This window comes from Apium graveolens, chromosome 10 (assembly GCF_009905375.1).
Source record: "Apium graveolens cultivar Ventura chromosome 10, ASM990537v1, whole genome shotgun sequence".
NCBI classification, from domain to species: domain Eukaryota; kingdom Viridiplantae; phylum Streptophyta; class Magnoliopsida; order Apiales; family Apiaceae; genus Apium; species Apium graveolens.
The window spans coordinates 157,571,301-157,586,082 of NC_133656.1; the positions used below are offsets into that span (position 1 = coordinate 157,571,301).

At 34.3% G+C, this 14,782-nt stretch overlaps 3 protein-coding genes across 5 annotated transcripts; 1 reads left to right on the top strand and 2 right to left on the bottom strand.

The window, feature by feature from the left end:
• Positions 1-4,218: 4,218 nt before the first annotated feature.
• On the bottom strand, positions 4,219-4,836 carry LOC141691194 (uncharacterized). Its single transcript, XM_074495932.1, has one exon. It carries the CDS (start codon positions 4,834-4,836, stop codon positions 4,219-4,221), a length of 618 nt encoding a protein of 205 aa, XP_074352033.1.
• A 1,068-nt stretch (positions 4,837-5,904) lies between these two features.
• Positions 5,905-9,901, top strand: LOC141693349 (uncharacterized). The gene is made up of 2 exons (XM_074498423.1): positions 5,905-6,057; positions 9,062-9,901. Exons 1-2 carry the CDS (start codon positions 5,982-5,984, stop codon positions 9,580-9,582), a joined length of 597 nt encoding a protein of 198 aa, XP_074354524.1. The 5' UTR covers positions 5,905-5,981; the 3' UTR covers positions 9,583-9,901.
• Positions 9,902-10,118: 217 nt separating this feature from the next.
• Positions 10,119-14,363, bottom strand: LOC141693996 (serine/threonine-protein kinase PCRK1-like). Of its 3 annotated transcripts, none has more exons than XM_074499198.1 (5): positions 14,144-14,363; positions 13,004-13,409; positions 11,978-12,238; positions 11,265-11,387; positions 10,119-10,883 (listed from the first exon to the last, which is right to left on the bottom strand). In XM_074499198.1, the coding sequence occupies exons 2-5, from the start codon at positions 13,382-13,384 to the stop codon at positions 10,356-10,358; spliced, it is 1,293 nt and encodes a 430-aa protein (XP_074355299.1). In that variant the 5' UTR covers positions 13,385-13,409; positions 14,144-14,363; the 3' UTR covers positions 10,119-10,355. The 3 variants fall into 3 exon arrangements, with proteins under 3 accessions (XP_074355299.1, XP_074355301.1, XP_074355300.1); XM_074499200.1 differs by lacking the exon at positions 14,144-14,363 and adding an exon at positions 13,617-14,103; XM_074499199.1 differs by lacking the exon at positions 14,144-14,363 and having other exon boundaries at positions 13,004-13,592.
• Between the last annotated feature and the right edge of the window lie 419 nt (positions 14,364-14,782).

Consider the following 14,782-nt stretch of genomic DNA (forward strand, 5'->3'; position numbering starts at 1 on the left):
TTACCTTGCAGAATTGAAGAAGAAGGGTAGTGAGACTACCACTTCTGATTCAGGTATGTTCATGATAGAAGTGAATATGTCATTTCTACTTGGGTATTAGATACCGCCTGTGGTTCTCATATCTGCAATTTGTTGCAGGGACCAAGGAGAAGTAGGACTCTTGAGGAAGAAGAGGTGATTCTACTGATGGAAATAGAGCAAGAGTTGCTGCTAAAGATGTAGAATCATTTCATTTACATATGCCTACGGGCAAGACTATTGTTTGAAATAATTGTTATTTTGTTCCCTCGATTGTGAGGAATATTATTCCCATGTTAGACTTGGCTGGATTTTCATTTATTATTGAGAATAATGAATGTTCTATTCTTAGAGATAATATTCTTTATGGACGTGGTACTTTAAATAATGGTCTGTATATATGTGACATAATTTACTTCAGATTGAACAAACTAATAAAAGAAAAGGGATGATGAAAATCTCACTTTATAGTGGCACTGCAGTCTCCATTTAGTGGACATGGAGAGAGGGCTGCAGATTTGCTAGAAATGGTACACACAAATGTATGTGGACCAATGTCTACGCAAGCCATGGGTGGATTTTCATACTTCATTACTTTCATAGATGATAGATCTGGATTCAGATATGTGTTTGATGAAACACAAGTCTGAGGCCTTTGAAAGGTTCAAAGAATATAAGTATGAAGTGGAGAAACAAACCAAACATAGTATTATAATTCTTCGATTAGATCGAGATGGTGAATACTTTAATGGAGTGTTTCTAGATTATCTCAAAGTAAATGGTATAGTCTCCCAGTGGACTCCTCCAGATTGGTATCTGAAAGGAGAAATCGAACTTTGTTAGACATAGTTCGGTCCATGATGAGCTATGCAAATCTTCCAGTATTCCTATGGGGTTATGCATTGGAAACCTCAGCATATTTACTGAATAAGGTGCTTTCCAAATTTGTTCCTCAAACTCCGTATGAGATATGGAAAGAAAGGAAACCGAGTCTTAAACACGTTAAGATTTGGGGATGTCCAGCTTATGTCAAGTAAGTTGACCCAAATAAGCTGGAATATCGATCCGTAAAATGTAGTTTTGTGGGATATCCTAAAGAGACTTTAGGGTATTACTTTTACACCGATCATCGGGTGTTTGTATCCAGACATGCTACCTTCTTGGAAAAGGAGTTTATCCTTGAAGGAAACAGTGGGAGCAAAATTGAACTTGATGAAGTTCAAGAAGCACAAACTACTACGGATCAAGTGGAAACACCTGTTCTGACTGAACAACCTTTTGTGGAACAACCCATTCATAGATCAGGGAGAGTGTCTCCCCAACCTGAGAGGTATTATGGCCTTGTCATTGAGAATGACAATGAGTTATCGATCATTGATGATGACGACCCTATGACCTATAATGAGGCTATGAGTAGTGTTGACTCAGAGAAATGGCATAGTGCCATGAAATCCGGAAAGAAATCTATGTATACGGGATACAAAAGAATGATTAGAGCAGATGGCCAGGTGGAGACCTTTAAGGCCAGGCTTGTGGCAAAAGAATTCAAACAAAGGCAATGGATTGACTTTGATGAAACCTTTTACCTGTAGCCCTGTTAAAATCAGTTCGGATTTTGCTTGCGAATGCTGCTTACTACGACTATGAGATCTGGCAATTAGCCAGATGGTTTTCTTTCCAAGAGAAATGAAAACCTAGTGTGTAAGCTGCTGCGAACCATATGTGGTTTAAAGCAGGCTTCTCGAAAGATGGAACATTCGTTTTGATGAGACAATCAAAGAGTTTGATTTTATCAAAAACGAAGATGAACCATGCGTTTACAAAAGGGTTAGTGGGAGCGCGGTAACATTTCTTGTATTGTATTGAATTAGAGTTGACACACATAACAACATAGCAGACCCACTCACAAAGCTACTTTTTGAAAGTCACTTTGATCGTCATAAAGATGAGATGGGTATTAGATACCAGAGTGATTGGCTTTAGTACAAGTGGGAGATTGAAAGGAATATGTCCTAAGTCCAATCATGTATAAGGATTTAGGAATAACTTTTATGTAATCTGTTTTGATTTCATTGATATTAATAAAGACTTGTTTTGTTTTTATTACGGGCTTTATCTATTTAAGTGTTTAAATAAGATATACCATAGTTTAGAGTAAAGCTTTTTATGGATTATGGTGAGATCATAATAGTGAGACCTAAAAAGATGATAACTCTAAACTTAAATAGTTCCTGGTCATAGGATTACTAACTGGTAATTAATAATCCGCAAAGATCGGTACATACTATGCTTGCTTCATTATGAAGGATGTCTGTTCTCATAGACATTTGTGTGGTGACACTATAGCTAGTATGTAGGTGCTTATTATAGAATAAGTTCACTGAACATGACTCGCCTAGCTGAACAACTGATGGAGTTCACTCACGTGTCAGCAGTTGTTCACATAGTGATAGTTGTACAAGTATCCTTAGACTTGAGGTCATCACAGTCATCTTGTGTACACTGAACTATGCTTTGGTTTAGTTCTTGGTCTCCAGGGACAATTATTAGGGCTCTTCTGGGTATAGGAATTTGTACACGAAGATAGTGTATGATCAATAAAGGATCTACCCCTTCCAGTGAAGGAAGCGAATGTTCAAGGCTGATCCACTTATGCTAGTTCAGGAATCTCTGGCCAGAGTGAATGAAATTAGAAAGGAGTTTCTAATTTGCATAGAACTAAGCATAGTAAATGGTAAGCAAGTGATTGAATTAGATAGGCTTGACACGAGATCCATGCCTTGTATTTAATCGGGACATTGTAGGGTAGAAGGAGTTTATTGTACGGTAACTATTCACTGACAGGTTCTTGGTATTCTAAGCAGTGAATTCATATTATCCGGATAGTCGCGATATGTTGAGAAGCATCACTCACGATGTAGAATAAATGTGATTAATTAATTAATCATATTTAATAAATTAGAGAATTTATATAAATAATGATAAAATAGTTTTATTATTATTTATTTCTACTACCGGCTTAATATTGAACCTACAGGGTCACACCATAAAAGGAGAATGATTTAATGGTGGAGGAATTAATTAATAATGGCTAATAATTATTTATTTATGAAATAAATAATTAATTGACAAATTTAATAATTGATTAAATGAGATTTAATTGATTATAAATTAATTAAGAAAAGTTCTTAATATTATTAATTAAAGGATTTAATTTTTGGAAATTAAATCAAGAGAGAGAATTATTTCTAAAGTGTTTAGAAATAGGATTAATAATTAAAAGGTGTTTTAATTATTAATGAGAATAATAAATGGGAAAATAATAATAATATTTATGGGAAAATTTCAGCTGAAAATTTTGCCTATAAATACACTATTATAGACCCTATTTTATTCTAACCCACGTCCAACCCGAAAACCCAAAAAGTTTGGAAATCCCAATTCTCTCCACCTCCTTCCTCCTCCTTAATATCATTTTTTTGGTGGATACTGGTGGAGTGCTTCACACTTGAGGAGCAACTGCTAAGGATCTCTGATCGTTGTCTCCGAATTATTTTAAAAGGTTAGATTCGATCCCTCGAATTTTTATTCACGATTTATATGCTTTTATTTGGATTTTGTATGTGTAAAAGTGTTTTGTCATGCCCCCGCTGCGTTTAAAATCCAACAACTATGAGATTCAAGAACTCGTATACTCATAACATATAATCCTGAAGAAACCGAGTGAAATTTTTCTAGGACCCTTTTATTGTCAACGGTGTTTGAGGTGATGAGAAGGTATTCTTTTTTATTCTCATTAGTAGTTTCAACGTGAAACCCGTTAAGACGGATATCTTTAAAACTCAGTAGGTTTCTAGTTGACTTGCTAGAGTATAGAACCTCTTGTATGTGTATGTGTGTCTTATTTAGTAGAAGAAAACTAGCTTTCCCAAAACCTTCTATTATATTTGATGTACCCGATACCGTCCAGACATGTGTGTTGGTTTTAGTCAACTGTGAGAAGTATTTCTGACTCTTTAAAATAGTGTGTGTGGTTGCGCAGTCAACAATGCATATATCTTCAATCTCTATACATATATAAATGAAAAACATCTTTATTAAAAACACACCGAGTACATAGAACAATAACATGAAATAAGTACATAAAATGATTACATAAGTAAAACACAAAGAAAATAAGTAAAGCAATACATATGAAGTCTAGTCGTCTAAACCATAATAAAGATTAACACCAGTGTCTATTTCATTTGAGGCCTTATTGACTGGTTCATTAACTAGATTATAATTAGCGAAGTTGGTTTCTACTCTCTTTCCATTATTCCTTTTGGATGACTCGTAGAGATCAACAAGATGTTTGGGTGTGCGACAAGTACGTTTCCAGTGCCCCTCAGATCCACACTTATGACAGATGCCTCGGTTCTCTCCTTCTTGGGGTGCCTTTATTTTATTTGGCACTTCACGTTGCCATTTTCGGGGGCCAGAGTTGTAACCATCACGTTGCCACTTCAGGTGGCCAGAATGATATTGATTGTGAACTCGACCACGAAAATTTCCACGTCCACGATTTCGTCCATAACCCCGTCCTCCTTTATGCCCTTTCCCACGTTCATTCTTCAGGAATGACGTGTTATGTACTTCTAGTAACTGGGCAGAGCCTGTGGGACGAATCTGATTATTTTTCAGTAGCAACTCATTATTCTTTTCAGCCACAAGAAGGAGAGATATCAGCTCGCCATATTTCTGAAAATTACGCTCCCCATATTGTTGAGCCAGGATCATAGTGTTTGGGTGAAATGTTGAGAGGGTCTTTTCAATCATTTCAGCATCAATAATATTTTCACCACATAAAATTAATTTTGAGCTTATCTTGAAAAGAGCAGAATTATATTCAGCTAGAGATTTGAAATCTTGTAACCTCAAATTAATCCAGTCATATCAGGCATATGGCAAGTGAACAAGTTTCTGGTGATCAAATCTATCCTTGAGATTATTCCAAAGGGTGAATGGATTTTTGATAGTGAGGTATTCAGATTTTAGATCTTCGTGGATTTTATATTTTGTTCAACAGTTGGGATTTTTTCCGGGTCAATAGTATCTTTTAGGCCATTAGCACTAAGGTGTAATTCCGCATCAAGGACCCATGACAAATAATTATTCCCCAAAACATCCAAGACAACAAACTCTAATTTTGCAAGATTCGCCATTCTGAATATATTTTAAATAAGATATAATATGTCACATAATATTTAAACAGACAAGTTGAAATAATAACTTTATACAAAAGTTACGACGGCATAGCCGGCCATAAATTTTTTGATTATTACTTGACGGCAGAGCCATCTTTATAGTATTATTTGACGGCATAACCATCTTTATAGATTTCAATCAGTTACATAAATATGTAATAATATTTAGAAGAAAAATGAGGAAAAGAAAACGTACCTCTTTTATGAAATAATTTTAGTTGATAGGAACTCATGGGTCAGAATAAGTCATAGCTCTTTCGAGAATAAAGTTTCAGATGGTAGAGACCCGTGCTGATAACGTGTTATAAACCTTTATTATAAACCTTGACCGAAAATATTAATTATGTTTAATGTAGAGGAAGTATAGGAGAATAGAAAATGAAGAGAAAGTTGTGTTTTATTTCATTAGCTAAATAAGCTATTTATAATAGTTGGTTTACCGGACTTACTAATGCTTACTAAGTAAGTAATTCAAATCTTCTTCATTAAGTATTACAAAACTTTCTCAATAAATTTTACAAATCTTACTCGATAAGCTTTACTACAAGTTTTCCTAGGTAAGATTTGAGAAACTTTCTCGATACGCTTTGACAATCACTTTATTTTTTATTCAAATATTTTAACAAAAACTATGTTTGATACACAATTTTTTTTTCTATAAATGACCTTAACTTCGTCCTACGGTGAGACCAAGAAAGAGTGTAAAGAAAAATAAATATGGCGGCTAGACAATTGCAGCGTCGAATTCTCTCTATCTTTCTTACCGAGCAACCCCAACTCTCCCTCCGTAACGGTAATAACCTTAACTAACTTTTAGTTTATGTGTGTATATTTGTGTGTATATGCTCTTTTTTGTTTCTTCTATCTGCTTGGTTCAAGTGTTTTTCTTAGTTCTTTTTGTGATGATTTAAACAGTTGAAGCCTTAGAAAACTGTTAAATTTTTGATAAAGATGTAAAAAATTGATCAGTGAAATTTTCTTGGTTATAATCTTGGTAATTATTTATCTTACTGCTGATAGTTGGTAAATTAATTAATTTTTTTAGGCTGGCTTTATAAACCGTAAATTGATTATTTTAGATGCAAGACTGGTGAATGGACAGTACCCTTATTATATCGAATTTCGGGGTATTTTGTTGGATGTAGATTTTTTTTAAGAGTTGAGTTTTTGGAGATAGGCTATTAGGGTAAAGGGTTGGTTTGATTATATTAGTTAAGTATACATGACTCATGAGAGATAATTAAAGCAATTATAGTGGTAATTGTTTGATTCGACTAGGGGGAAAGGTTTGTAAAACTTGTCGATGTTAGTGTATATGTAATCCTCTAGTTCCTTGGTATATCGGTATCCTTCTTGAGTTAGGCGCTCAATGCACCTATTTCACGTGTTTTGTACATTGCATTCTTCTGCTTCGGTAACTTTCATAATTTAAGACCTTTGAATTTGATTTCTTTCGTTTTCATGATTTCATCAGCCCAAGTGCTCAACTATGCACTTATTTGCGGACTTGTGATTTTTCTCAGATTTCAGCAACTTTTTTCTCTGATTTCAGCTGATTTCAGCAACTTTTCAGTTTTTTTTGTCTACTTGTAGCAACCCTTTTTCCAATTTATAGTTGTTATTACTGTCCATTTTGCGTGAACCAGGTGACTATGTCTACTCTCATTTTTGTACTCATACCTCTCTTTTCCCACCGGTATTGACTTCTTCCCCCACCCCTCCTCTCTTTTCTCAGACCTTATTGACCTGCTTGAATTTTGCTTTCTGTTGTCATCACTTTTCTTTTTGTCATGTCCCTCATTTTCAAACTACTCATTCTCATTCAAGTGAACCCATTGGAATTCTTATAAAGCTATTTAGTATCTAGTGCTTCTGTAAGATATCAGATGTAAATTAGCATAGTTAGATAAGAATAAACATAAAGAGTTCATGTAGCTCCGGCTGACATTTGCAGTCCACATCTTATCTGAGAACTTCATAACAGATTCATCACTAGCTTGTCTCTTTGTGGCTAAAAAAGTTGCAGCAAAGAATTTTTTTCTCCTCCTTGCCAAGCAACTTCAGCTTTCCTTCTTAGTGTTTGAGAGTGATCTGCGATGTAGGTGCTGTATGTGTTGCTTTTTCTTCTTAATGTTTTTTTATTTCTTCCGTCATTTTGGTAAAAATGCACGATGTAGGTATGCGTTACTTTTTCTTCTTAATTTGTATTTATTTCTTCCATCATTTTAGTAAATATGCACAATCTTGTTATACCTTTGATTATATTAGATTTTTACAGGATGATTTTTTACTACTTTTTTACTACTGAAGTTTAAGGGCACTAAGAGCATCTCCAAGGCTAATAGCTAAAATGGTTAGCTAAATGATCATTATCTAAAAATTTGTTGAATCTGTAAGAGGTTTTACTCCAGTGGTACTAGGTATAATGGTTAGTTATTTTCAATAAAATTATTTTTTTACTATATATATATATGAAAATTTTGTATGTTAAAATAATTTTAGTATATATTTAGTTAAATACACGTGAAAATATAAATAATATATTCAATGAAAATATATTAAATATAATAGCAATTTAATATTATTTCAATTGAAATATAATAACATATTTAAATATAATCAAACATAATTAATAAACATTACTTATATATCTATTATAAAATATATAATTATATTATATTATATTATTTCTATTTGTATTCATAAAAATATGCATTGTATATTAAAATAAATATAATAAAGTTTAAAATATTAAATATAAAATAAGAATTTTAATATATTTTGATTTATATATATATATTAAGTGTAATATAAATATATGTATATATTAATGTGCAGAGTAGGTTAAGTTTAAATAAGGCACCAAAGCTGACGTGGATGTTTTAGCTAATGGTTAGAGGATCAACAGATATAGAAGACGGGATGGTGGTTGGAGTGGTATATTTTTTAACTAATATCTAAATCATGCTGCCACCTAGATTTTTTACCTAACAGGTGAACATGGTTGGAGATGCTCTAACCCTTGAAAATGAATTCGAAACATAGTGTGGACTGTGGAGGCACATTTCTCAATCAAGGCAGCATAGTTCTAAAATGATTTGAAAACTAGTCGTGAACTCACGTGATAAGTCTCCACCTAGGTGTCTACAAGATGATATGTTGTCTCACAACAACTAACCTTTTAGATGTCTAGGGAACAATCGACATTTATATACAAATTTTGCCTTTTGCTCTGTTATTTCTTTATAGATTCTAGTACTAGAAGATTGCAACAAAGATGTATCCTTTGATAAAGCTCTTATTTTACACGATTGCTCATTGCAATTCCAATACATGAAGAATGTCAAAAACACCGAATGCATCAGAAACTTAATCCACGGCTTCCTGGATGACACAAGTAATAGTGCTGCACCACCATCGTGAAAGGTTCTAGTCTGTAACAAATGTTTCATGGTATTTATTTGAACAAAGACATACAAGCATTGATACAGCTATTCCCTTTCCTTGGTCTTTTATGTTGGGAGCTGTAAGGCTTTTAGGAGGTCAAACTTCCTAATCACAAATTGTCCGCTAATTACAAAGTATATTATTAGTAACCACTTACTCGTTTACTGTAACAGTGAGTTATAATCTGATTGCGAACTATACTTTGCCATTGGTAGATTCTTTAGGTTGTGCCTCTCTCACAATATAAAATATCAGTTCTTAATTTTCTGGAACTTTGGGTAGTCTACATAATTTACTACACTACAAATTGTATATAAAGATAACTGTGTTATTGTTAATAACTATTGCAGAGCCCTTGAATCAATTACTTCCTGCTGCATCTTCAGTCTTCGGTAGAGATGGATATCATAAACGGGGACTTCAAACGCTTGTAGAATCTAGCAAGAAAGTTATCGAAGATGTCGAAAGAAAAGGAACTTGTAATTTGAAGGCTGGATCCGACTTTGCTAGTGCCCTCTCAAACCCAATCAACAATGGGAAGTCTTCGGTTTCTTTTAATGCCACATCGAACTTCAAGATATCCCCGCGACATGATCTTGCCATGATGTTTACTTGCAAGGTCTGTGAAACTAGAAACATGAAAACAATGTGCCGTGACTCATATGAAAAGGGTGTGGTGGTGGCCCGTTGTGGGGGTTGTAACAATCTACATCTGATCGCTGATCACCTAGGGTGGTTTGGTGAGCCTGGAAGCATCGAGGAATTCGTGGCTGCACATGGAGAACAGGTGAAAAAAGGTTCAGTCGATACTTTAAATCTTACACTTGAAGATCTGGCTGGTAAGAAATCTCCAAAATCAGATGGCTGCTAGCTATGTGTTGCGTAGCAATTTTTGAGGAGCATACACTTACCAACAACATCTAAGCCCAGTTTGGAAAATTGAAAGACACACAGAAAGAAAAAAGTTTGAGGCTGCCTAGTTGTGGCCTGCATTGCTAAACTGCCAATGGTTCGATTTCAAAGTTTAATGATTAATTTATTTTGTATCTGCAGATGTCTAATATTTACTAATTAGCCATCAAATTTATATATATGATTTTTTTCTGCTTGTCAGTAATATATTTTTGATACCCTTTGTTATGTTTCACTTCAAAGGAATAAAGATGGTTATTTAATTTCCTTTAATTGCATCACGGCGTCGTTCAAGTAGACCGTCTCATGAAATAATTCTGCTCAGGATCCTTATTCTGTAATTAAAAAATGGCCCGCTAGGCTAAAGTTTGTTAAGCTAAACATGATTATTGTTTTTACTATTGATGTCAAAGTTTCTCCAAGTCAAAATCGCAAAATTAAATGCAGCCAATTTAAAGTGAATGTTAATTTATATCAACTTCACAATGTTGCATCTCGGAGAAATAGAGGTTGTATACAAATACATATTCACAATTTGCAATCTGTTAACTGTGTTACAACTTACAAGAAAGCATTCTTCAAGGCGAACAAACACCACAAGGGGTTTTGTTCAACTCCATTGAATAAAATAACGTACAAAATAAGTTCATCACATTTAGCAACAAAGCTCTCTTACTACATTATCTTTATCACCTAAACAGTCTGCTATTTCTTCTAAGTGTGTTTCTGCACTCAGGCAGTCGGACTGTCAGTCACAAGCTTAGGTCGCCATGTTTCCCAGACCAATGATCTGTTTTCTCCGACTATAGGATCCACAAACCTTCTCTTTAAACCTTCTTTTAAGGATCTTTCACGACTATCTTTTGGTATTATGATTTTGACAGCAATTTGAGGATTTTCGGTTTCAGTTGTTTCCATAAGCAGGTTAACCATCTCCAAGACCTCACTCATTTTGGGACGCAGCTTTGCTTTACGCACTAAGCATCTGTTAGCTATTGCAGCCAACCTTTGAGCAGACTTTATGGAATATTTTCCATTCAGTCGAGGATCTAAAATCAGTTGAAACTTCTTCATGTCAGCAAGGTGTGGCCTTACCCACTCCAAGAGCTTCTGCTCATTCTTTGGTCTGTTTGTATCCAAAGGTCGCCTACCTGTGATGAGCTCATACAGGAAGATTCCATAGCTCCACACATCACTTTTGGCTGTGAGGCGTCCAGTTTGCATGTATTCAGGAGCTGCATATCCCACGGTTCCAACAACCTAGAATAGTCAATTGCATCTTTCGTTAATTTCACTGTGCTTCTACCAAGTATATAATAACACCCGCAACATAATCCACTTCAGAATAGTTTTGATAAAATGTCTTATAACATCTGCACTATAGCCCACATCAGAATAGTAATGGTAATACGTTTTTATCGCTGGTTTTCAATTGGAGTGTCACAAGCCATTTCTTGTCTGTAACTAGTATAGGTTCTCATATTGTATTCTATTATGGTGTTTGAGAACTTTTCAAGAATGTGAAGATATGCAAATGTGCATCCAGATGTGGATTTTGAAATAGTAAAACTTGCATTATGACTGGATTTGCTAAACTAACATTGGGTAATAATTCTATCAAATCAATGTGTTGATGCATACCGCTGTTGAGACATGACTCAAACCATCTGAAGGTCCCAGCCTGGCCAATCCAAAATCTGAAAGCTTTGCATTCCACTGCTCATCCAATAGAATATTTGAAGATTTGAAATCCCTAAAGATAATCTGCATATTATTTGAAGCTTGTCAGTAAACAACGATAGCAATTTTATAAAGTCTGAATTGCAGATGAGATATTTAATTAAGTTTGGAAACTGCAGAAAAGTGTTAATCCGACTGATTACGAAGGGTGATAAATCCTCTATTAACTTGATTTCAACCTAATTCTAATGACGGTCCACACCATGTTATCTCAGATTTTCAATATGCCTCCAAACACTAGACAGTCCACTGTTCATACCTTATAAATTATATGCTGACCCAGAACATTTGAAATTCTATGTGATTTGAGCCAGATGAATCGCAGTCTAAGGTAAACAAAAAGGCCTATTCGTTTATTTTTGGGATAAGATCACTTTAATACAGATAAAAAATATCTGCCAGCAAGGCAGACCAATACCTGAAAGCAACAATACAGGAGTCACCGGCTAAGAAAGCACCAAACTCAAGGCTTGTTTAATTGTTATGACTACTCACAGTATGTTTCTAGTTTATTTTACCAATTAGAACAAATTTTTCTGAACTATTTTGAATCAGTTATGAAGACTATCTGCTGACTATATTATTGCAGAATCAGATGCTCGAAAAAATGGTACCTGGAAGTCCATCCCTTCATGCAGGTAAGCTAAACCGCGAGCAGCATCCTGGGCTATTTTCATTCTAGTTGCCCATGGGAGAGGGGTTCGAGATCGACTTGATAAATGATCAAGAACACTTCTGTTGGCCATATATTCGTAGACAAGAAGACGTTCAATACCTCTCTCATCATCCTCAGCACTGTATCCAACAAGTTTAACGAGATTTTGGTGTTCAACAATTCCAAGGACATTGACTTCAGTCACCCATTCTTTGTGCCCCTACAAAGATAACATTTGACTAGGATTAAATTTTAACGATTCACATGAGAGTGGAATTGTTCAAGAAAGAAGCTACATGCCATAGAAATAGAGAGAACACATTTATTCTTCAAACACAAGATAAAATTTGCATTAAAGCATGTGCATTCGTGTTTCAAAATTCATTAGAATTCATAAAACTTGAGAGATTAAAAGTAATTATACTTTATTATGTATTGATAGATGTTGGACAGTGTGAGTATGTGTTTGAGAATAAGAGCTTAATAGATGCCTATCCTAGAAACAAGTTATAAAATCTTTACCAACGATAAAGAAAGCTTATAGTAGTTAACTGCTTCAATATGCCATATCGAGAGGGTGAAAATCATAATCATTCAATATGTGATATCGAGAAAGTGAAAATCATAATCATTTTTTAGACATAATTTGCGAAACCCCCCTCCCTCCTGAAAATGAGGCCCGACACATTAATAAGGCCTTGTGAACCTTCGGTGGAGTCAGCAACATCTTTTGACCTCTGACATCTATATAATTCTTCCCTTGCCCCTCTATCTTTTCCAGTGATATAATTGAAGAACTGTGTGTCGACTCTTAGTCAAACAATGGTAAAATACAATAAAAGCTATTCAAATAGTTAAAGTAACTAATACAGCACAAGGAATGAAGTACAACATATATACTACCATTCAGTTTCAGGTATATGAAAGTTCTTATCATATCATTTTATCCACAAATAGTTTTTGGTTGTCTGCAAAAATGACTTGCCTGCAATCCTCTTCTGCTGAGTTGTTTAACGGCAATGTCAATTTTTTTCTTAGGATTTTCTGCATCAGATACCACACCCCTATATACACCTCCAAATCCTCCTTCTCCGAGCATGAGAGAACGGCTAAAATTCTTTGTGGCCGTCTTGAGCTCAGAAACTGCATAGACTCTGAGAGTACTCGGCTTCTGTGACAAACTTGCAAATGATTTCCTACCATTGGATTCCACACTTGTATCCGAAAGATCAAGTGAATTAAACTCAGACCCTGATTTTTTAGCCCATGGATCACCTGAAACCGAGGTAGATGATGAGCGAACCGAAGACCTTATTGTCTTCTGTTCATCGCTTTTTTCTCCACTGGAACATGGAAAGCACTTCATAGCAACAAATTCCCAGTTTTAATCACTGCATATTCAGATAAATGCAATTAAATTGATAACATCATGTAGTCTAAGCATGCAAGAAATCCAAAACTTGAAATCAACAAATAAAAAACTAACAAAACTGAGATTTAAAGAACAGATCTCAGGATAAAATGATCATATTTAAAAATCTCAGCATAAAACTTAAATTTCCATACAAAAAAAAAGAAGTGATCAAGTTAAGAATGACCATAAAAAAATCTGCAACACAGTTTGTATATGAAAAAAGGGGAAACAGGAATGCCTATTTAACAGCTCAACTACCCAAGTATTGGCATAACAAATATTGCTTATACGTCTTTCACTAACACATTAAAAATTGGGTCATCAATTTAGCAAAAGATATTCAATAACCTCACACAAAACTAAAGCTTGCATTGCCTATCTATTCATATGCAGCATATTAAAATATTTAAGCAAACATCTCAACATTTAATAGTAAAGCAAACATCTCAACAGTATAGAATATATATACAAGCCAAACCATATAAAAGATAATGAGATGTACGTAGACCTTATCTCTACTGGTAAAAACATAAACAAACAAACAAACTGTTTAATTACAAAAACACCCGGGCACGACAATGTACATGAATACAAATTAGTTTATGAATCTAATGCATACATGCATGTTTATTGTTTAACATAAGTAAGGCAGTAAAACATAAAAAAGAAGATGAGATTATAAGAGTAGAAAAAGAAACAAAAAGATGATACCCTTTTGTGAAGGAGGTAAGCCTGAAAGCTTGGAAGATGTAATGAAGATATAAAGAGGAAAGGCAAGGCAAGAATTAAAGAGGGAAACAAGTAGCCCATGGGAATGATGAAGAAAGTCAATAGTATAGTTTAACAGCTGGAGTGTGCAGTTTACCAACAACCTATAAAACTCTCATGAAAAGGATACTACCTATTTACTTATATATATTGCACCCCCAAGAATCTTTCTTTTGCCTCTCCTTTTAACTTTACTTTAGCTATTTCTCTTCGATTTTGACGGCAATTAAAATAAAAATTAAAATAGCTTCCGAAAGATGAGTATATCCTTTTGTACACGTCCCTGGTTTTAATGGCCGGTCAATTTCGATTTACCAACCGAACAAGATAATGTTTGTCTTAGGCCATACTGTATTTTGGGAACTGACTTAGAAATCATATCTTTTATATTATTTGGGAACCAATTTAAACATTATTTATCGGATAGACTTAAAAATTATTTGTGATAATATACATAATAGTAGAAGTTGACATCAACCCAATTCGTATTAACTCTTAAAATTTTGATATTAATCCAGTTCGTTTAATAATAGTAGAAGTTGACATCAACCCTATTCTTATTAATTCTTAAAATTTTGATAT